The sequence below is a fragment of the Miniopterus natalensis genome, chromosome 12 (genome assembly GCF_054644295.1).
Source record: "Miniopterus natalensis isolate mMinNat1 chromosome 12, mMinNat1.hap1, whole genome shotgun sequence".
In the NCBI taxonomy this organism is placed as follows: domain Eukaryota; kingdom Metazoa; phylum Chordata; class Mammalia; order Chiroptera; family Miniopteridae; genus Miniopterus; species Miniopterus natalensis.
In genome coordinates this window covers 3,319,282-3,341,474 of record NC_142092.1, presented here as the reverse complement: position 1 = coordinate 3,341,474, position 22,193 = coordinate 3,319,282, and the positions used below count along the sequence as shown (strand labels likewise).

Genomic DNA, 22,193 nt, shown 5'->3' with positions numbered 1-22,193 from the left:
GTGTGAGAGAAACATCAATCAGTTGCCTCCTGTATGCGCCCCGACCAGGGATGGATCCCACAACCTGGGTATGTGCCCTGACTGGGAATTGAACCCGTAACCTTGGCGTATCGGGATTATGTTCCAACCAACTGAGCCTCTTGGCCAGAGTTGCCACTGAAGTTGCTGACAGGCAGCACAGCATGTGTATCACTCACTGGGCCCCAGCCAGATGGGGGGTAACACTTGCAGGAAGCCTCCCAATAGAGCAAATGATGACCCACAGTGGGACCCCTGCCACACAGTCTCTGGGCCTGGGATCCTGGGAGCTCTTTAAATCATTCTGTGCACTGACATAAAAAAATAACACACTGAGGCATCAGAGACCCAAGACCCTGGTCTCCACCTGAAAATCTGACCGGAGATATCACGCACCAGGGAGCCGCCCAAGCTCCTGGTCCTGGAGAAGGCAGCCGAGGTTGGAACCATGTCCCCATAACTGCCCTGAGTGGAGGAAAGGCCAGCACAGGCTGAGCCGGGGCAGGGGCAGAGGCAGGCCCAGGCCCCCTGGCAGGGAGAATGGTGCTGAAAGCCACACAGGAGGAACATCAGTTTTATTAGTCATTCTTGCTTAGAAAAGTGGGGCCTTGGGTCCCAGACCCCACGAGTCACTGCTGGTGGAAGGTGCGTGCAGGGCCCATAGCCATGGCAAGACCATGGGAGGAGCTGGTGATCCAGTGTTCCAGGTCAGGAAGGGCAGGGGCCGTGGGTTGGTTCTTTGTCCATATAGAAAAGTCCCAAGACGAAGGCTGGCCCTCGCCCCTTGCTCCCATCCTCGGGCCGGCTGCATGTCTGCGTTGGCCCTTCTTGGGATCTCCAGGGCTGCCTATGGGGCCTCTGATCCCTGCCCCAGGAGGCGGAGCAGCCAAGGACGGAGAAGGCCTCACACTGGCTCGAGTGTCCTCCAGTCCAGCCATGGGCTCTGGCGGTTTCAGGGAGTGCTGTACAGGCAGGCGGGCCCCGAGGGTGCCGCAGCTTCCGGGGTCTATGTGGCTGTGGTCAGGCATAGCCCGTGGCATCTGCAAAGGACAGGAGATGTGAGAGCAGCCCAGGTCCGGTGACATCCTGGTGACCCTGCTTTAGTGGTGTGTTGGGACCACTCCAACTCCAGAAGGGTCCAATTCTGACCTGGGCAAGCCTGTTTCTCCTCCTGGGTCACTGTGAAGATCTGAGGGTCTGGCCCCAGCACACTCTGACAGGAGCCCTGGAGAACAGGGGCTGGTGGGGGACTCGTGCCATGGGACTGATGCTTGGGGACAGTCAGGGTCCTACACTGGGCCATGTTTGGGGCATACACTGGGCCATAACAACTGGTCTGGTCATCCTGCCATGAATAAGGGAGCTAGCTGGCACCCAGGTGGCTCCGTGGGATTCCCTTGCTGCCGTGGGGCGTCCCTGGTGGACAGATAGTACCTGTGAGCAGTACTCACCCTTCTTCTGGGGCAGGCCAAGGCATGCCCCTGGGCCCCAGGTCACATGGACCCCTGGCGTGCAGCCCCGGCCAGGGTCCCAAACACAGGCCTCTTGTGCCCCGCGGCCTGGTGCTGACCTTCTGCTTCTGCCCTCTGGATGCTCAGGGTGCCTGTGTCTAAGCCCCTGGCTGCACACTGGAGGGGCTGCTCTGTTGAGAGTGTTATGAGGGTCACCTGGCCTCCTTGGCTTCTGTTCCCTAGTGGGGTGGCTTTGGCAGGTGCTCAGCCTCTGAGCAAGGACAGGGCTGAGTGTGGCGTGGTGGTGTGCAGCCAGAGGCACCACCCCACAAGGCCCAGGCAGAAGCAGAAACAAGGTTAGGAGCTCTGCATGGAAGGCCCATATCCCCAGGCCTGCTTACGGGTCAGTGGCCAGCAGGGTTTGGGGCGGGCTTGTGGTGAGTGGAGTACCTGGGCCAGCCTGCCCGACCCACCTGGGCCCTACTGCCGGGGCGCCAGGTCCACGACAGGCTTTTGGACGCCAAAGGCAGTGATGAAGATGTTGACCACGACGATGACAAAGACGAGGCCGGTGGCCAGGTTGTTGAGGAAGTCCAACTTGGCGTGCTTGGCCGGGTTGTTGAGGTCGTACCTGACTGTGGGCGAGAGGGTGGGACACTGCCCAGGGTGCCTGTACTGGGCCCAGAGCTGGGACGAGCAATGCTTCAGGGCCCACCTGTCTGTCAGAGAGACATGCCTGCTTTAGCACATGGCAGACAATGGGCCTGGCCTGTAAGTTGGCTGGACGGAAGCTCAGAGGGGCTCAGTGCCTGCGGTCACACAGGCGAGCACCTTTCTGCGTGTCCTGTGAGCGGCAGCCCAGTGAGCCTCACATGTACCTCAGGCCCTGTCTTCACATTCACTTTACATGCAGGGCAACTGAGGCCAGGAGGAGGTCAAGGCAATCCTGGAGCCCTTGCTGCTCCGAGCCCTGACCCTCACCTGGGGGAGCAGGACCACCATCTAATCCCTGTAAGAATTAGAGGGCACCTGGTGAGCACCCAGTACATGTCAACTCTTAGTATGTTTATGACATTTTCCCACATCCTCAGCGTGGGTGGGTGGGAGGACAGCGCCATGGAGGGGCTCTCTGGGGCCACATCCTGGACTTTGTGGCGAAGTGAGGAGCCCTTCCAACCCCGTGCAGCTCTGAGGGCTCCATGCGCAGAGAGTGTCGGATGGTAAGCGCCCTGTGCCAGGAGGTATGCAAGCAGAAGCAGCCTGACCCCGGGGGGCGGCAGGGCCCTCTCACCACGGCCCTGTTCGGGCACCTACCCAGGAATATGAGCAGCACGCCCACACAGATCTGCAGCACGAGGGAAATGGAGATCAGGACCACCAGCGGGACAAAGAAGCCGAAGTCGGGGCCCTGGTCGATGACGGCCTTCAGCTGGGAGGCGTTGGCCATGAGCAGGGCGATGTCGAGCATGCTCTCGGCCGCGCTCTTCTTGTTGGCATAATGATTCACGTTGATGGGCCTATTCCTGCTCCAGCGAGTCGGCTGTGGGGAGGGGCGGTCGGCGGGTTGGCCACTGGGAGCAGGCAGGGGCTGCAGGCCTGGGCCCAGCCCAGCCCCCACACAAGCTTCCGCCGGGATTTGGCAGGGGAGTGGGGGCTGATGGCCCGCAGGGTGGGCCCAGGTGAGGCCTGGCAGGACACGAGGCCCAGAGAAGGCTGGGTAGTGCCTGCAAGACCCTCCCTAGGAATTGAGTGCTGAAGAGAAAGGAAACAGACACAACCCAGCGCACACTCCCGTTTCAGACTGGAAGCCGCCTCCACTGGCTGCATGACCAGGTGGGGCCTGGCCACTTCCCTGCACGCCCCTGCCTGTGGCACCCCTGCCTACCCTCTCCTCCAGGTCTGGGTGGACGGATGGTGCCAGGTGGAAGTGACTTTTGGGTGGGAGCTGGATCCCGGATCCCTGCACACTTGCCCAGCTGTGATATGAGCCTTCCCTCTATGGCTGACCCCCCCAAACCACCTCCCCGCTGAGCAGGGCGCACAGCAGAAACTCAATACATGCCTGGGCCTTCTGTGCTGCAGCTGAGCTTAGATCTCCCTTAATTTTTATTCAAAAAATTTTAAACCACATTATTGAGGTAAGGTCGACATGCAAAATGCTGCACACTTTTAACGTAACATTGAAGGGTCTGAGGTAAGTGTCCGTGTGTGACATCACCACCCACCCAAGCTTCCACTCGCCTGCTCCTGCCCGTGTTTACCAGGACTTGTGAGGAGCTCACGTCCTGGGACCGCCACAGAGCAGAGCTCCTGCACACACTCCGCCTTCCTGCTCACGGTCAAACCACAGGGCAAGTCCTGACCCTCCTCCCTCACCTTGACCTGAGAACACCCCTGCCATTCCCGGGTGCCCTCCAAGCTGTTGACTTCGGTCAGCCCACCTCAAGGCGACCGCAAACTGACCCTGTCTGGGCCCCTTCCCACCCCCTAGAACAAATATGTTGCCTTAGGCCTGGCCCTTTGTCCACAGAAGCCCTTGAGCCGCCAGGCTGGAGCTGTGGCCTCCTGGGGGACTGGTCAGCAGGTGGCCTCCTGGGGCCACCTAGGAGATCCAGTTTCTGGACTCATTAAAGATTGGGGCTGGGAGGCGGGGGGCTGGGAGGGGCCACGTGGTGCTCAGTGCACCTCCACTTTCTGCAGCTGGAAATTTCACCCTGGAAAGTATAGATCTACAGAAGGGTGGGCCTCCCTTTTATGGCGTGTCTTCAAGTTTAAATTTAATCTAGAATAACACGTCCAGGAGGAAGGGAGGTTGGGCACACAGAGCAGAGGTGGCTTGGCTACCTGCCCTACCTTCCCTCACGTGAGTGGCTCTGAAGTGGAAAATCCACTTGGTTTAAAATTCTAGACCCAAAGGCACAAGGTCAGGCCTCCTCTGCAGACCCAGGCCCGGCAGCTCTCTGGGATGTTCCACACACAGCCGAGCCCCACTGGGTCTCCCCTTTGCCTCCCACACCAGGTCTCCAGCTGCACTCACACCACCAGTGCTGCTCCCCACCAGAGTCTGGGTGCAGGCCGCCCACTGCCCAAGGGCCTGTGCCCCCTACAGCAGGAGGCTGTCTCCTAGCTCCACACCCAGTCACATGTGTACTCCTACAGTTCATAAACCAAAAGTGCCAAAGGGCCCTCACTCGAAGCCACGCCAGTGCTCATCCCAGTCTCCAAGCCCAGAGAAAAAGCCAGGTGCAGACTTTACAAGGGGCTCCCACCTTTTGTAGACCATATACAGACATGAGCTTATGCACACATGAACATATACAGACATGAGCTTATGCACACATGAACATATACAGACATGAGCTTATGCACACACATGCACACCCACCCACACATGTACACACAGGACCATATGCACATATCATGTGCATAAGCAGCACATGGATAAACCCACAAACATGCATACACACATAAACACACAAGCCTATACATAAACATAATGTAGATGTGCATGTGTGGACATACACGTGTATTAACATACATATATGAATGCGCACACATATATATACAACGCAGACGTGTGTGCACATACATAAACAAACACACACATATGTACAGACCCAGGCTAACCGTGGTGGCCTCTGGGCAGGAGGGAGAATTGCTTTTTATTCTGAGCTCTCCTGAGCCATTTAAATATTCCATAGCCATGTGGCCACACGCATGCTCAAACACAGAATGATGCTGTCAATGGCAGTGTGCGGCACTGAGAGCCTACGCCCCCGCAGTCCTCTGCCCTGGGGCCCCGGGCCAGCGAGCATCTTACCTTCAACCTCACACCCCACACTGTGGGTAAACTGAAGACCTTGTCCAAAGCCAACAGCAAGTAAGGGCTGCACTGGAATCTGAACCCAGGCCCTGGGGCTCAGAAGCCCTGGTGGCTGACACCATGGTCTCCTCAGGCCCGATGCAAGGGGCTAGGTCGGGGGTCACCTTATGGGGACTGAGCACTCAAAGTTCCCCTTGCCCAGGCTCCAGCTCCATGGCCTCAGGACACCCAGCCCCTCTGAGCCTCAGTCTCCCACCTGCGCAAGGGGATCATGGAGCAGGTGCCCCGGGGGCTCGGGGTTCTGGCTGTGGCCTATGCACCCCTCCTGGTGCAGGGTGCTTCCTGCCCACTCGGCCATCTGCTCCCTGTTCAGCCTGTACAGTGATAAGGGCAGCACAGGCTGGAGTCGGGGGTTGGACCAAGCCCTGGCTCACCACAGCCTGGCTGTGTGGCCCTGGTCTCCACCTCTGTACTCACTGGACCACCCTCTGGAGGATCCACCACCAACCGAGTTCCCCACTCACTGTGAAAGGAAGTGTGATTCTCCCCACGTACAGAGGGGGAGACTGAGGCTCAGGGGCTGCCACGAACACCGAGAGGGAGGGGCAGATCAGAATTCAAGCCAGGCCCATCTTCCCCAAAGCCTAAGGCTGCCTAGGATGAGGCACAGCCTTGAATCCACCCTGGGAAGGGGCCCCAGGCTGATCCACTTCCCCCATGCCCGACCTTGGGGTCCCAGGCTTCCTGGGGGCTCTAAGCTGTGGGAGGAGCTCGGGGCCCTGGACGTGACCAATGCATGGGTGAATCCCAAGGAGGCTGCTGTCTTGCAAACCACCTCCTGCAGGTTTGGAACCCATGGGCCTGGACCAGCCACCTGCCTCCAGCTGCCAGGTGCCACCATGGGAACCCCGACCAAGACCTCTGCCAAGACCTGAGCAGTGCAAGGAACAAACACCCTGATTAATGTGTTCCTGGGGCCAATAAGACTTCCCAAAACCTCACCTGTTGTCCCAGGAGCTAGGTGACCTCAGGGCTGCTGGACTGTTTTCCCTAGAAGCCAGGAAGAGGCCTTGTGGGAAGGGAGTTGACTCTATGCAGGGCGGCCCATCCTCTGTGGACAGAGGGTCTCGTGCCAGCTCTTCAAAGGCAGGTCACAGTTACCCAGGCCACTTCGCCCAGTACACACTGCGGGGCATCCTCAGTCCAGGGAGAGGGGAATTAGGACTTGATTGGAACCCAGGATTTGAACCCAGGTCTGAGGCACCCTGGGTGTCTGGTTCTGGTCACAGTATAAGGGATTTCCAGTCCACCCCAGGCTTGAATGGGAGGAGATGGAGGGCTGGCTTGCCCTGCTCTCCTGCAAGACTAGGGCAGGGCAGGGCAGGGCAGGGCCGAGGCCCAGTGAGGCCCTGCAGAAGCTGAGGGGTTTTGTTACTGACTCCCTCCAATCCTGCCTGGCCTCCACTCTGCATTGGACCCCAAATCGTGAGTGCAGTACTGAACACAGAGCCAGCGTGGGAATTCCCACCTGTCCTCCCAGAGCCCACTTTCACAACCAAGGATACCAACAAGCCTATGAGGTTCATCAGCTGGCTTGGGGGGGTGTGCGGGGGGCCGCTACGGCACCTCCCATCTGTCATCACTGATCCAGCCGCACCATGGCCGAGGGGTGACTGCCCTGAGCCTCAGTTCTCTCACATCTGTAAACAGGGTTGTCAGGAGACTGACTGAGGGGCTCCGAGGCCCAGTGGCCAGTCAGAAGACAGCCGGCTGGGGTAGGGGTGGCCAGACCTTGCTGCCCAGCCCTTACTGCTGTGAAAGACTGCCTCCCAAAAAAACTATAGCAGTTAATTAAATAACCCTGTGCAAAAAACCCCAACACAGAAGAAAAAGAACAAGCCTGGGAAACAGGGCTGTGACAGCTAAGTGGCACTGGGGTTCCTAGGTGTCCAGCTCCAGCTGCTGGTCCACCTAAGCCCCTCTGCACAGGAACCTCCCTACGGGCTCAGTCAGCACCAGTGCATGGGGGCTCTGGCATCCTTCCCTCTGGGGTCAGAACTGAGAACAAAACTGGCTCTGGCAGAGCCTGGGTGTCCCTCGTTGCAAGCTGACACTGTGCCCACTGCACAGGCTGTGTGAAGGCACCCGCTTGGGGCCACATAGGCCCACACTGTCCCCAAACGTCCCCACTCAGCCAGCCAAGAGGTCTCCTGCTCCATGCAGGAAGTCTGGTGGGGGCGGCGGGGGTGTTTCCGGTGGCAGCTGGGCTGTGGGCTGGGCACACCCACTTCCTGTGGGCTCAGCACTGGCCTTCAGTGACCCTGCAGCCACATCAGTCACCTTTTAGAACTCGGCCAAAAAAACAAACAAAACAAACAAAAAAAAAAGAACTCGGCCAAGACCCTGCCTGTCTTGGAACGTGCGGGGAAAGCAGAAATGAGTAGAGCAAAGTTCCCCCAGCAGCTCGAGCGGTGCATGGCCCAGATGTGGCCCCAGGAGCCTTGCCCACCCTGTCCCACCACCTCCTCGCTGTCCTCAGCTGGCCCCAACCCCAGCATCTGCCGCAGGGTCCAACACAGCTGCCCCCAAACCAAGCCGCCGCGGGCATGACATAGCCGTGGGCCGCTTGCACAATTAAATTATAAAATTAACAGTTACCATTCCTCCTGCCAGCAGCAAAAGTGAGTTGACTTAAAAAAGACACCAGCTCACTTCTGGAGGGGGAGGGGCAGGTGGCCTGCGTGAGGGCCGCGAGCCCGAGCGCACGGAGGGAGCCCAGGGGCTCGCCTGCCCAGGGGTTACACCTGTGACTCCCACGTAGGCCCGGCCACCTGGGAGGGCGCCGCCCCACCCCCTTCACAGCAGAGAACGCCGCGCCGGACCCTGGCTGCCCGGCAAGGCCAGGCCTCCGCGCTCGTCCCCCGGGGCGGAGGCGCGCTGGGGGCACCGCCGCCCTCCCGCCGCCCGGGGCCCTGGCGAGGCCATGGCTTCTCCCTTCTCCAGCAAGCCTGCCTCCTCCCCTGGCCGGTCCCGAGGCCGACGCCGGCGGGCCGCCCGAGGGAAGGCCTAGGGGCCGGGGGCGCCGGGAGGGCCGCGCACCCCGGGACCCCCCGGGACGGTGCTGCCGGCTCGCGCCCAGCGGCGGGGCGTCAAGGACGGCGCGGCGGGCACCGGGCACGCTGCCTCCTTTAGGTCTCACGGGGCTGAGGAGCGCGGCCACCACCCCATCTCACGGGAGAGACTGAGGCACAATGATGGGCCTTGAACACAACCAGGCGGGTCCCGCGGGCGGGACAGAACGGAGGCGCGGGGGCGCAGCGCGGGTGCCGGGGGTCGGGGGGCGCAGCGCGGGGGTCGGGGGCTGTGCGGCTGGTGACCGCTCGGGGGCCACCGCCTGTGGCCGAAGCCGGCTGGACCAGCAAGCTCTCTCACGGCTCCGGCGAGGCCCCGCCGCCGTCGCGCCTCCGCCCGGCCAGGGCTCCAGGTCCCGCCTGCGGGCCTCTCCCTCCCTCTTCCCTCTGCCCGGGCGCCCTTCCCGACGCCCGGGGCCGCACGCCTGGTGTGTCCCCCACTCCCCCAGGCGGGCCGGGGTCACTTTCTCCGTTTTCAGACGGGGCGGCCTCGAGCAGCGCCCCCGCCGCAGGTGCCCCACGCCCGGGGCCCCCCAGCCAGGGCCGCGCGGGGACAGCGGGGCGCCGAGCCCGCCTGGCGGCTCCGGGACAGGCCCCTGGGGGGCGCTGGCCGCGGCTCCGGCCCTGCCCAGCGGCGGGGGACCGGCCCTGACGTCGGGGGGCCACGGCCAGTCCTCGCCCGGGCCCCCCACCCCCTGACCCGCGGGGAGTCGCCGCACAGGCCGCGGGGCTGCGCGGCTCAGGCGGGCGCAGCGGGTGACGCAGCGGGGGCCGGGCTGAGGCCGCGGGCAGAGGCGGGCGGAGGGCTCGGGAGGGGCTCGGAGGGGCTCGGGAGGGGCTCGGGAAGGGCTCGGAGGGGCTCGGAGGGGCTCGGAGGGGCTCGGGAAGGGCTCGGAGGGGCTCGGGAAGGGCTCGGGAGGGGCTCGGAGGGGCTCGGGAGGGGCTCGGAGGGGCTCGGGAGGGGCTCGGAGGGGCGCGGAGGGGCTCGGGAAGGGCTCGGAGGGGCTCGGAGGGGCTCGGAGGGGCGCGGAGGGGCTCGGAGGGGCTCGGAGGGGCGCGGAGGGGCTCGGGAAGGGCTCGGAGGGGGCGGAGGGGCGCGGAGGGGCTCGGGAGAGGCTCGAAGGGGCTCGGGAGGGGCTCGGGAGGGGCTCGGAGGGGCTCGGAGGGGCTCGGAGGGGCTCGGGAAGGGCTCGGGAAGGGCTCGGGAAGGGCTCGGGAGGGGCTCGGAGGGGGCGGAGGGGCGCGGAGGGGCTCGGGAGAGGCTCGGGAAGGGCTCGGGAAGGGCTCGGGAGGGGCTCGGGAGGGGCTCGGGAGGGGCTCGGAGGGGCTCGGGAAGGGCTCAGAGGGGCGCGGAGGGGCGCGGAGGGGCTCGGAGGGGCTCGGAGGGGCGCCGGGCCTCGCGCGGACGGCAGCCCCGCCGCCCCGCTGGCCGCTCCGGCCGGAGCCCCGGGCCGCGTGGCGCCCGAGGTGGGGAGGGGGGCGGCGCGGGGGTCTTACCGAGGGGTCCGGGGGCCAGGGCGCGGCGGGGCGCAGGCCGCCGTTGAGCTCGTGCTCCTCGGGCCCGGGGTCCATGCCTCCCGGCGCCGCGCGGAGACTGAGCCGCCCGCCCCGCCCGGCCCGCGCGCAGCCGCCCCCGCCCCGCCCCGCCCGCGCCGCTCCCGGACGCCGGCGCCCCGCCCTTCCCGGGGAGGACCCCTCGGGTGCCGACTGCGGGCCCGCCTTCCGCCCGGGACGAGGGACTCCGAGGCCGCCCCCCCGCCCCGCGGGACAGCCTCGGGGTCGCCAGGCAGGAGGCAAGGCGCCCGCGCCTCGGGTGGCACCGGGCGCCCTCCAGAGGGTGGGGACGCCAGAGCCGTGGGCGCCTCCAGCCCGCGCTGTCCCCCGTCCCCGAAGTCGGGCCTGCGGGGCGGAGGGGGGCCGGGGGGCGCCGTCCCGGGGCCGGGGCTCCGCGGCGGGGCCCGCGCGCCCTCGCGTCCTGACCGCGCCGCAGGCACAGCTGCTGTGCCCCTTCCAGGTGGAGAACCGGCCTCCGCCTCCGCCCGCGTGTCTTGACCTCTGCACTGAATCCCCCTGCCCCCTGCCCCCGTGAGTGGAGCTAGAACCCACCCCCCGGTCCTCCCAGCTGCCCCCGGAGATGCCAGGGTCCCTCGCAGGGCCGGGTGTGCCAGGCTGCTGGCCTATGACCTGAGCACTGCCAGCAGCTGTGGGCTCGGGCAGGCGGCTTGACCTCTGTGGGTCAGCCTTCCCACCTGCGAGAAGGGAATGGGGTGCTCTTAGCACAAGGCCAGGGGCATGGTCCTTCCCTTCCCCATAAACAGATCAGAGAGGGTAAAGCAGCAGGGCCAAGGCAGAGAGTGAGGTCCCCTGAGCCCCAGCCCAGCTACTGCTGGAGGCTCCTTCCTGCACCCTGTGATCGTGGGGTGCCTGCTGTGTGCCAGGCCCTGTTCCAGGCTTTGGGGATGCAACAAGGTAGCTGGAGCTGTGTTTGTGAGGCAGGGGTGAGGTAGTGTGAGGTAGCACCGCTGGACCCGGGGAGGAAACTGAGGCGCAGCTGGGAGACGCCCAGGAGGCCAAGCTCAGAACTCCTAGGGAGGTTGTGTGGCTGTCTAAGGACTGGCCACTTCCCCCTGCAGTCTGCCTGGCCTGCAGGTGGGCACCTGTGGGTGCTGGAGCCCCATGCCAGCCTTGCACATGATTGCTCTCCACACTCCGGGCTAGGACTCCTCACCTCCCCCTGCCCACTGCCTCACCCCTGCTGGTGAGGGCGGGTGTTTTGTATGTGAAACTGAAGGCATGGAAAATGCAGGTCACTCTGGGCATTTACCAGGAAAGGAATCGTCCACTAAACCCTAGTCAGGCCTCTCCTGACCCACGGGCACATCCTGTGGTGGGGCCAAACCCCAGCTGGGCCCCTGCTGCTGTGTGCCATGGCTGGCTCCCCATCTGCTCACGGAGGCATTGGGACTTGATCCCTCAGCGCTCTGCTCATCGAGGGGCCTGAGGTCCAGAGTGTGTGGGGCCGCCCTGACTGCCAGCACCCCGCTGTGTGCAGGCGTGGGCAGTCCCCTCCTGTGGCAGCACTTCCCAGTGGGCTGTTGGTTCTGCCCTCGCACAGCTATCCTGTGAAGGAGGAGCTGCTGTCAGCCTACTTCATAGCTAAGGAAACTGAGGCTCAGAGAGGTGGTCATTTCCTTGGTCCTGCCTCAGTGGCCTCCGTGAACAGGAGCACGCTGGTGCCTGGGGATCTGGACAGGCCCGGGCATGTCACAGCAACAGTTACCGTTAGTCTCACACCTGGCTGTTCATGAGCCACTGGAAGTCCAGACTTTTAGATGTTGGCACCATTCACACAGAAAGTGTGTGCCCGTCTCCCAGCCACATGGGACTGCCCCCCCCGGGGGGGGGCAGGGCTGGCTCCTGGAGGGCCAGGGAGAGGGCGACCGACCAGGTCCCTGAGGGTGAGTGGAGCCAGGGGCTATGGGGAAGAGGGGCTGAGGAGCCTGTGTCCCTGCCTGTCCTGCATCAAGAGTGTCTTGGTGAGCTTCCATGGAAAAGTTTTGGGGTGCCTGGTCTCCCACCCTCAGGATGTCCGTCCTGTGGGACTCACGACAGCTCTGATCTGAGGTATGTTGTTCCTTGTGTTCAGGAGAAAGCCACAGAGGCCGCAGTGGACGGACTGGGCATTTAGACCTGGGTGTGTGTCGCCGGCTCTGTACATACTGCTGGGGCGGAGAGGCACTGCACCTTCCTGGGGTCTGGGTGTGGTCTCTCCTCCAGGCCGGCCAGCCCTGACACATGACCTCGGGGAGGGACTCCCCCTCCTGTGTCATCCTTATTTGCCTATGAAGTGTCTGTTTCCCAGACTCTCCAGGACAGCTTGAGAGGGCCAGTGCCCACTGGGCGCCCCCCGGGGGACCGTTACATGCCCCACCTCACATTGTCCCGGTGAGACTGGCATGAGCAGCCAAGGTTCCCAGTGCCCAGATACTGAAGTAAGTGACCACTGGGGAGTGTCCCAGGAGGGGTGTGGGCCGGCCAGCTGTGTTCCAGCAGAGAGACACGGGGGACGTGGTGGAGGATACGTGTGCGACCAGCACGCACATGCAGACACGCGCAAAGATGAGTGTGCAGCGTTGTATAGCGTCCCCTCGCCCCTTCTGGGCTGTGGGACTGGTATGCACTTCCTGTCTGTAAAATGGGGGGGCCGTGAAGATGAGGTCACCCAGCCCCTCCTCACACTCTCTCTCTGAGCAGCAGCTTCATCCCGTGGGCGCATCTGGGATAGGCCCCCCAAGGTGCAGCATTGCTCCTGGGGGGGGGACGACACCGTCCTCACTGCCCCTCCTCAGGGGCCAGGAGCCCCGGGATCAAACATTGCCCTGAGGAAAAGCGTGGATATGGCATCTTGGGCCTGAGACGATGTGTGTTTAGACAGCCCACGTCTGTGAACAGGAGCCTTTGAAAGTGGCCTGGTTCCTGTCCCTCTCCGTCTCTGAGAGGTGGGAGTGGAGTGGGGATGAGACCAAGGCTGGAAGGTGGTGAGGCCTGCCCCGGGCATGCTGGGCTGAGTGAGGCAGGCCTGTGCAAGGTCCTGGCCCAGGAGGCCCGCTCTGCAGCTGCAGCTCTGCCACTCCTGGGCCCAGGCTCGCCCACACATGCCCACTGCCAGGGAGCACAGCTTACCTGGGGCAGCAGACACTTCCTAGGAGCTGGTGGCTGCCCACCGGGTGCCCCCCTGGGGGACCATTACGTGGCAGTGGATTGGGCCCAGTGCTTTGCACTTCTGTCAGGTACTTTCAGGAACCACAGCTCCCACCAGGTGGGTGCACAGAGCAGGAGGTGGGAGAAGGCTGCCACCCCAGAGGAAGGAGGCCAGTTCTATGAGGAGGTGCTGTGCCATCACCTGTATTTTAAGGACCGGAGTAGAGACACTGCCAATGTCACACAGGTATGCCCCGGTCAAGCATGGTAACAGGCCAGGTAACGTGAAGTAGATACCTATGTAGGTGTGCACACTGCCTCACACGGTCCCCCTGCAAGACTTGACATGCCCAAGGACCCGTGGAAAGGAGCAGCTGAACCCCAGAAACAAAGTGGGTGCCCCCCATGAGGAAGTCCCTGAGTTATGCCCATCACATTCTGAATGTCTCACAGCCATCAACAGAGCAGGCGATGCAGCTTGGAGGTCCCCACTGCATCTGTGGGGAAAGAATGGGGAGTCCTGATCCCAGGTCTGTCCTGCTCCTTTGTGCCCCCATCTCTCCCCGGGGGGCAGGCAGGGGGCAGGGGGCAGGGCTGACTCCACTTGTCACCTACTGGTGTCTATGCCCAGCAAAGCCCCTGTCCCCAGCAGTTAGGGCAAAGGAGGCAGGGCCAGAGCTCAGCCCCACTGTTGGCTCCCCCCTTCCTCCTCAGTCACAGACTCATGATTTTAACTTAGCACATGGCTTCCCAGCCTGTTCTGCAGCTTCATGTGCCGGGGGAGAGGGCCGCATCCTGGCCATGGGGGCTGTGCCATTCTTCATTACTTCCTCCTTCCTGCCGCCTGAAACATGGATGCAATGGCCAGGGCTCCAGCAGCTACTCTGGACCAGGAGGAGGGTGTGGGCCTGGGAGTCTCACACAGCAGAGCCCAAGACAGAAGAGCCTGTTTCTCCAGTGGGGGAGCGCTGAGCCCAGGCCCTTCTTGGGTTGCCCACCTCCAGACTTCTTAGTGTGAGCAAGAAAAAACATCTGTCTTGTTTTCAGGGTGCTGTAATTTTTTTTCCTGATATCTACAGCTGGTCTCAATCCTATTTTTATATGTGTTGTATTTTTCATTAAGCACTGAACATACAACAGATTAAACACTTCTCCCTACCCCCTCAATCCTATTTTGAAAAGTAAATCAGATGTTGCACGGGCGAGCTTGAACCCCTCTGAAGTCCCCTCGGAAATCCTAACTCCTGGATGCTGCATTTTCCCCTCCCCACCGCCCTTCTCTTTGTTCCGTGGACTCCTGCTTACCTCAGGGCCTTTGCATTTTGCTCACCTGCCCCCAGGCCTCCTAGTGGCAGGCTCTTTTTTGTCACCTGATTGCAGACCACCTGTCTACATGGCCCCTGGCCCCCTCACACACCCTGGTTAGCATCTGAAAGCCCTCTTCTAGTTTGTGTGCGTGTTGACTGTGCCCTCCTAGCCCCCGGACACTAAGGCCAGGCACTGCTGACCCTTGGCCCACACCCAGTGGTTGCCCAGGGCATGTCCAGCCCTGTCTGCTTTGTTCAGCCTCGGGACATCCCTCAGCCAAGTCAGCTGGTTGGAGCCTGTCCTCCACAAACCACTGATGACAGAGCCACCGGACTCCCTAGTCTTGGCCCTGACATCGACAGCTGACTCAGGCCACAGAGCCCCTGCACCACAGGTGAACAAGGAAAGGGAGATAGGCCTCGGAACCCGTGATGGCAAGTGGTTCATGGTTTGGCGAAGAGCAGTCACTGGCAGGGCAGGTCTAGTCTGGGTGGGTGTCCCTCTTCTTCCAAAGATGGGCTGCTGGCTGTGGCCTGTCCAGGGAGCCAGCTGGGCCAAGGGCCCAACTCCAGGCTGTGTGGAAGCCCTGCGGGCAGGCCATGGCTTCTTCGGTAATCGGGTCTGAAAGCACGCCTGGCCCAGGTGCTCAGCAAGCAGTTGCTGATTACCAGTGGGACCTGCGCACACTCAGTCCTAATTTCTCCCTCCTGCCTTCCCTGGTCCAGGGCCAAAGCCTCTTTATTCTCCAAGTCTGGGGGTTGCTCCCTCCAGGAAGCACCCAGAAGTCCCTGTCCACTCTGTACCCTGAGGTCTTTTCCTGCCCTCCTCCTTGAGACTCCTCCCCCACTGAGGCTCACTGAGGCTCAGAAACTATCTCCTTGGCACCCATGGCTTCCAGGACGCTCTCCACTCCTGCTGTCAGGATCTCTCTGGGGCTCTGAGTTATGACCATGACCCCCTAGGTTATGACCAGGTGTAGACAGTGCCACCCAGAGGCCCAGGCTGGGGCCTTAATGTGTGCTATCTCACTATAGGGTGTTGTGCTATTCACAGGTGGGGAAGCTAAGGCTCCCAGAGCTGAGATTGAATACAGGTCTCCTGAGCCCACCCACCTTCCCAAGATGGGAGCTGAGAGCACCTCGAGGTCATGGTGAGGCCCGTAGAAGCTCCTAAGGATTTTCCTCTTTTCTCTGGAGAAGTGTGGCCCATCTCAGATCCCAGGCAAACAACACTCCCAGGGGCCTGTGGTGGACGGGGGCTTCAGGCCCAGGTGTGCATCCTGAGGCAGGGAAGGGACAGCGGTAGGCCCTCACACCTGTGGGGCACCATATGGCCCTGTCCAAAGGGGTGTCCTTGTCCCGCTCTAGTTGGGCCAGCCCACCCCTTGCATTTCTGCCCAGGTCCCAGGAGGTGGGGAGGCTGGTCTGCAGACCTCACTCTGAGAGCCCTGAGGTGGGAATTTGGGTCAAGGCCTGGGTTTGACTGAGGGGATCCACTTCTGAGCACGTGCCATGGGTGTTCCTTCACACAGATGCCACCTGGTCACCCCTCGGCCCGGGTCACTTGTCCCTCTGCTGTGGGAAATGACTTGCTCAAAGGCACCATTTTCAGTTGGTTACTGGCTTAAATCGTGAAGGGAAGGGGCCTACAGAGAGTCAGCTGACGTGGTTTTCATGCTGGTTGGGTTCCCAATGACCTCGTGATGTCCTGTCGCCTGTCACATCTCACGGTTGAAGAGCAAATTCAGTCCGGCAGACAGGCAAGCGCTGCCCTCACACCATAAAGCCTGTGTTGTCGAAAGCAGGGCCAGGGACCTTGCGTACGGGGTACTGTGGGCAGGGCAGCCGGCCCGGGAGCAGGCCGCCCCACAGGTGGTGCCTGGTCTCTGCCCTCAGCCTGAAGATGCTGTTTTCAATAGCTGCTTCTTCCAAGTTCCCCTCAATCCTGCATGGTGGGCTGGCCTCTGGCTTCATTCCTTGCTATCGGCTAAGGCTGATCAGAAGAATTTGGGAGCTGAGATATTCCGTTCGATTCCACAGCTGCTGCCTCCAGTCTAGGGGAGTGTGTGCTGGTGGACTCCAGGGGCTCGGGCGGAGCCAGCAGGCCGCCGGCCGCGTATTCAAGGCAGGCCCCGACACCAGGACTGTGCGTAATGCTCTGGGCCCTCTGCGGGGCCGGCTGCCCACACAGCCCTTGTATGGTGTCTGCCCTGTGCAGAGGCTGCAGTCTCTGGGCGGCCCCCCAGCGCCACATCTCCTGTCCCTGGCTCCGATCGCACCTGGGCTGGCAGGCCTGGTGCTGGGCAGAGCCCAGGGCAGCCTGCAGCTGGCTCTCATTAAGGGCATCTCCCAAGCTGGTGGAAACTGATCCAACACAAAGGGGCCTTTATCGGCCGGACGGCAGTTCCCCATCTGAGCACAGGGCGGACAGAAACCGCCTTTCACACAGCATCAGCCGGGCAGGGCTCTCTGGCTCCGGAGGGCCTCAGTTTTCCAGCCCCTTCTCCAAGCTGTGCACACCCTGCCCACACTCATGGTGAGTTACTCATCCTGTCCTGGCAGGGGACCCCCGTCCCTCCCCTGCAGAAACCATTAGAGAAGGGGAAAGGGGAGAGAGGAAGACACAGAGGGATGAAGAGTGAGAGGGGCAGGGGAGACAGGGAGCAATCGAAGCGGGGAGAGAATAGAAACCTGGAAACAGGTAAGTCTCCCTGGGGACGCTGCCACTCAGCTGTTCCCCATGCTGTGACTATGTGAGTTCGTCTCACCTGACACTCGGTAAGATGAGAGCAGGCGGCTGAACACTCCCGGGAGTGGCTCCTGCCCCTGAAAATGCCGTCCTTCCCGGGCCACACAGCTCTGCCTGTGCCACTCCTTCTGCCTATGATGTCCCCCCAACAGTTAAACCCTACTTAACACCTGTAATAATTAAAATTTTAATGAAACCAACGTTCCTAATGTTTTGGAGAGGTCAAGAAGTAGCTCAGTTGCTAGTGAAAGAGACCTTCACTTCACATTTACCACCTTGTCTAGTCTCCCTCACAGAAAACCAGGGCTTGGCTCTGTGCCCAAGAAATTACAGCAAGCTGACAGCATGGGACTTCTGAGCTCGGGTCACAAAGGACACTGTGGCTTTGGCCTTTCTCTCCTGAGTCACTCGCTCTGGGAGCCAGCCACCTCATCGTGAGGAGAGCCTCATGTGGGGAGGAGGCCTCAGCCACTGGCCAGCACCAGCTGGTCGTGAGGGAGTGAATCCCGTGGAAGTGGATCCCCAGCCCCAGTCAAGCCTTCAGATGAGACCACAGCCCTGCCAGTCTGACCTCAGCCTCGCAAGAGACCCCGAGCCAGAGCCACCCTGCACAGTCACTACTAAATTGGCCTGCAGAAACTGATAAAGACATTAAATGCTTTCTTTTTAAAGCCACTAAATTTTAGGGTAAGTTGTTTGACAGCAATAGGGAACTCAAACAGTGGTCAACAGGCCAAATTCTGCTGTGATATCATACAAACCCCAGTATCTCGGTGGCTGTCACACTAAGGTTTATTTCTTACTCCTGCACGTTGGATGTGTGTAGGGGGCTCCCCGCTGGACACCCAACTGACATGCAGGCACTCAGTGTATTTCAATCTAGTAGCAGATCACTTCCTGTCATATTCGGGGGTGAGAATTGCTCATGTGATCATATCCAGACACAGGGAACCAAGAAAGTAACTGGGTAAACTCTGAGCATTGTTTCTGCCATAGAAATCAAAAGAACTATAAGTGGCTACTACCTATTTTTAAAAAAATAACCTCATCTAAAGACATTCATTTTGAAATTATGATTCACAATTTTTCACTTCCTATGAAGTAAACAAAAGGCTTTTTTCATTTTAAAGCTGAAGGTGTCCAAACTTCCACAGTTGCTACAACACAAACACTTGAAAACAAAGCAGCTCTTTTTTACAAAAAGGTGATAATATATACCAAAAGCCTAAATTATCTATTTTTCTGACCCAAATAATTTTGCTTCTGGGAATCTAAAAAAGCATTATTTACTAGGATAAAGCTTTACATATAATTCACCACAGTGTATCTGAAGTAATGAAAAATCGTAGGCAACTTAAACAGACTGGCAGCGCCCTGCTGGATCCCCCGTGACCAATGCCAGCAGCCCTGCAGGGAGCGCCTGCGGTTCGGGGCCGGCTGTGGGGAATGGCTGCAGAATGAAATGGATGCAAAGATGCAGGCGATACACAGGAAAGAAACCCGGAAAGGCTAACCGCGGCCTCCTCTGGGTAATGGGATGTGGTCGTCGCTGACTTGACAAGCTTTGTCCAGTGGGCACAAGACACCCATGTGAGCCGGCTGCCTCCCTCTCCATCCGTCTGTGTGTATCACTTCATACATTATTTTATACCAAGACGAAAACGGAAGAAGAAGAGACTTTGAAAGAGGCTCCTGCTGTTTGATCCCTGATCCCTGACCAGAGGCAGATGCACGGCCCCCCAGCACTTGGAAGCTTCCTCAGGAGTGGAGGCAGGTGGGGGGGTGCAGGCCGGGCAACAAAGAGGACACATTGGAGAGCACCAGGGTGCTGGTCTTGGATCCACGGGAACCAGGGAGGGACCACCATGGGCGCCTGGGTGCTGCCACTCAGGTACAAGTAACAACCAGGCGTGAGGCTGGGGACACCCCCCACCTCACTGGCCCGATGCCTCCCTGACTCATGCCACATGATACCAATAATCCTCCAGATGCCCATCTCCCCCATGATGCCCACCTCCCCCACAGTGCCCCCTCCCACATCATGCCCCCATCTGACATCGTGCCCACTTCCCACATCATGCCCCCTCCCACATCATGCCCACTTCCCCCATGATGCCCACTTCCCCCATGATGCCCACGTCCCTTACGATGCCCACATCCCCCATGATGCCCACTTCCCCCATGATGCCCACATCCCTTACGATGCCCACATCCCCCATGATGCCCACATCCCCCATGATGCCCACCTCCCCCATGATGCCCACGTCCCTTACGATGCCCACATCCCCCATGATGCCCACATCCCCCATGATGCCCACCTCCCCCATGCTGCCCACATCCCCCATGATGCCCACATCCCCCATGATGCCCACATCCCCCATAATGCCCATCTCCCCCATGATGACCACCTCCCACATGATGCCCACATCCTCCAAGATACCCACAGCTTCTACATACTGTTGGCACCAAGATGACACTGAGTGGGCTCCCAATGGTTCCTCTGCTCTCAGCCCACCTCCCACTGAGTGCCCTACTCTGTCGCACACCCCTCAGGGAAAGTTCTGCCTGGCAGGGAAGCCCCGAGTATTGAGGCCTAGGGAGTCATAAGGACTGACCAGATCTTTAAAATGAACATAACCCACGGGCGTCCTGTGGGAGGAGCGGGGGCCTGCAGGTGGAGCTCTCCACACTGGCCGCCTGAGACAACCCTAGAGCTCTGTCTACTATAAAGCCCTGTGGTTCTAGCACCCCCTGCCCTCAACTCCCTTTCCCTCTGTAAATACGCTCCATGTTAGCGCTCAGCCAGCCTGCGCACGTGGCTGCCATGCCTGCAGACACTGGGTTTCAAACCTTTTCTCCCAAATAAATCCTTTTTGTTGATGAAACACCACGTCGATAATATTTTTCAGTCGGCAGGAGCTTCCTGGATCCATAGCAGGTTTGGAACTGGACACAGTGCTGCATGGCCCCTGCCACAGTGTCACCTCCTGAACCCCAGGGGAAGAGCCCATGTTGGAGCCGCCTCCCTAGGCCAGGAGTGAGGAGGGCACACCTGTGGTCCTGTGGTCAGTGTCCTGGAGTGGGGGGTAGTAGCCTGCATGTATCCCTTACAACAAGCTGAGCAATAGGTGTTATCATCTTATATATAGATGAGGAAACTGAGGCCCAGAGGGTGGTTGAGTTAGTGGGTTGAGGGCAGGGTTTGAGAGCCCAGAGGCCGCCCACGCAGTGCTTCCACATGATGGCAATGAGAGGGTGGCCCCTGCTGCAGTGGGTGGTACCCAGCTCCATGCTGGCACAGGCCACGCTCATGGGGACAGGAACACAGGACTGGGCTCAGGCCCTAACCACAGTCAATGCCACCATCAGAGCTCAGAGTGCAGAGGCAGCCAGAGTTACTGTGCCAGGCTGGGGCTGTGGCGGGTGCCCCGGGGGGAGGAAGAGGAGGTGGTAGCTGATTTGCCAGGAGACGAAAGGGGGGCTCTGAGGGCCACGGCATCAGCCGTAGGAGCTGCGGGGGCCGGAGTGAGAGAGGAGGAGGGTGGTGGCCATGGTGTGCCCAGCGTTCCCTGAAGCACAGGGCCTTGGCTCAGGGCCTGGGGGAGACCAGGTGCTGCGGGGCTGAGAGAGACAGGTGAGTCGTGAGCCCAGCACTGCAATGCGCTCGCGACTGCCGAGAGTAGGGGAGCCCCAGCCCTGCAGGCTCCTCATGACGGTCCATCTGGTTCCAGTTCACAGACGGGACCTGAGGCTGAGGGGAGGCTTCCCTCGGGGTCACAGAGCCAGGAAGGTGTCCTTCCAATACAGACACAGCTCTCAGTCTCTCGCGGCCTCACCCCACTGATGGAAGAGAGAGAAAGAACGAGAAGAGGGGAGAGGGGGAAGAGATGGGGAGGGAAGGAGGGGAAAAACTTCAGGAGTGATGGGAGCGTGAGGGTCCCCCACTGTCCCCCAGACTCACGTGCGTGGTCTGTTTGCCCCTTGAAGCTGCTGCCCGCCACCTTCTGACTTTGCCGAGGCGCGTGGAGGCCCTGAGCTCCCCCAGAGGGCACAGCCTTACAATGACTACTTGGGGCACAGTGACACGAGGGGCTCCTGCAGGCAGTCCTGCGACGAGACGGGCTTCCCTGACCTGGAATCCACTCTCACCCCCGGGGCCCACCTCACAGGGTCAGCCACGGGTGCTAACAGCTGTCCTCCCCCCTTGGGCTTCCTGCCACCCAGCTGTGGTGAAGGACAGGAAGGAATTACAGACCCCAGGCATCCAGAAGACATTAGGACGGAGGACTCAGAAGCTCCTTTTAAAAATTCCAGCCATATTTGACAATGACAGCATTTATTTTTCTGCCTTATTTCTCCTTATGTTTTCCAGAAATTGCTTAAAAAACACATGCCCACTAGATGACCTCTTTTCCTCCCTCCCTCCACCCCGGGCTCAGGCCCAGCCCAGCCAGGGATCGGGGAGGCACCTGACTCAACTGGAGATGGCTTCCAGGAGCAGCACAGCCTGTGGTCATGGAAACATTGGCAGAAGAGATACTCACCCTTCATGCTGAGGTCAGGGCATCAGGAAAAACAATTAAGGCAGCAGGAGATGGTTTTTAAGGCAACATGGCAAGTTGTGGCACCAAAGGTGTGCCTTCCACTCTGGTCTGCAGCCTGACCTGGGAGATGCTGGGCAGAGCCCTGGCAGCACTCACAAACCCTCAGAACTCTCCTTAGGGGCAGCTGTCTGAGCTGGTTTGCAGTTTAAATGTGTGTACCTGTTAGGAATAGATGGGGCTTCACATAACAGAAGTAGGACTTTTCCCCCTCCCATCATGAGCTCAGACCTGGACAGCGGCTGCCTTGCTCAGAGGCTCGATGTTTCCTGCGCAGTAGCTCAGGGATGCTCTTGTCACCTCAGAGTTGCTGCTTCTTCATCACAATACAGCTGCCACAGCTCCAGGTGTCACGTCTGCAGGCCCGGAGGAACAGGGAGGAGCCCGCCAGCCATAGCAGCTCCCCTTTATC

The 22,193-nt window shown here is 60.6% G+C and overlaps 1 protein-coding gene across 6 annotated transcripts; it reads right to left on the bottom strand.

Moving 5' to 3' along the window:
* Window positions 1-576: 576 nt before the first annotated feature.
* NINJ1 (ninjurin 1) lies at window positions 577-10,000 on the bottom strand. 6 transcript variants are annotated; one of them, XR_015715392.1, is made up of 5 exons: window positions 9,921-10,000; window positions 2,784-3,009; window positions 1,470-2,104; window positions 1,168-1,243; window positions 577-1,058 (listed from the first exon to the last, which is right to left on the bottom strand). XR_015715392.1 is itself a non-coding variant. In XM_087822509.1 (4 exons), exons 1-3 carry the CDS (start codon window positions 9,993-9,995, stop codon window positions 1,950-1,952), a joined length of 456 nt encoding a protein of 151 aa, XP_087678635.1. In that variant the 5' UTR covers window positions 9,996-10,000; the 3' UTR covers window positions 577-1,243; window positions 1,943-1,949. The 6 variants fall into 6 exon arrangements, 3 of the variants coding, with proteins under 3 accessions (XP_087678635.1, XP_087678636.1, XP_087678637.1); XR_015715390.1 differs by having other exon boundaries at window positions 577-1,243; XR_015715391.1 differs by lacking the exon at window positions 1,168-1,243.
* Between the last annotated feature and the right edge of the window lie 12,193 nt (window positions 10,001-22,193).

What these genes read in the sequence shown, in the direction of transcription:
- NINJ1 (XM_087822509.1), bottom strand. Translation starts at nt 9,995, where the DNA reads ATGGACCCCGGGCCCGAGGAGCACGAGCTCAACGGCGGCCTGCGCCCC. An exon ending in CCTGGCCCCCGGACCCCTCG is followed by an intron (nt 3,010 to 9,920) that starts GTAAGACCCCCG and finishes CCCTCCCCACAG; the next exon opens with CCGACTCGCTGGAGCAGGAA. An exon ending in CGTGCTGCTCATATTCCTGG is followed by an intron (nt 2,105 to 2,783) that starts GTAGGTGCCCGA and finishes TCTCGCCCACAG; the next exon opens with TCAGGTACGACCTCAACAAC.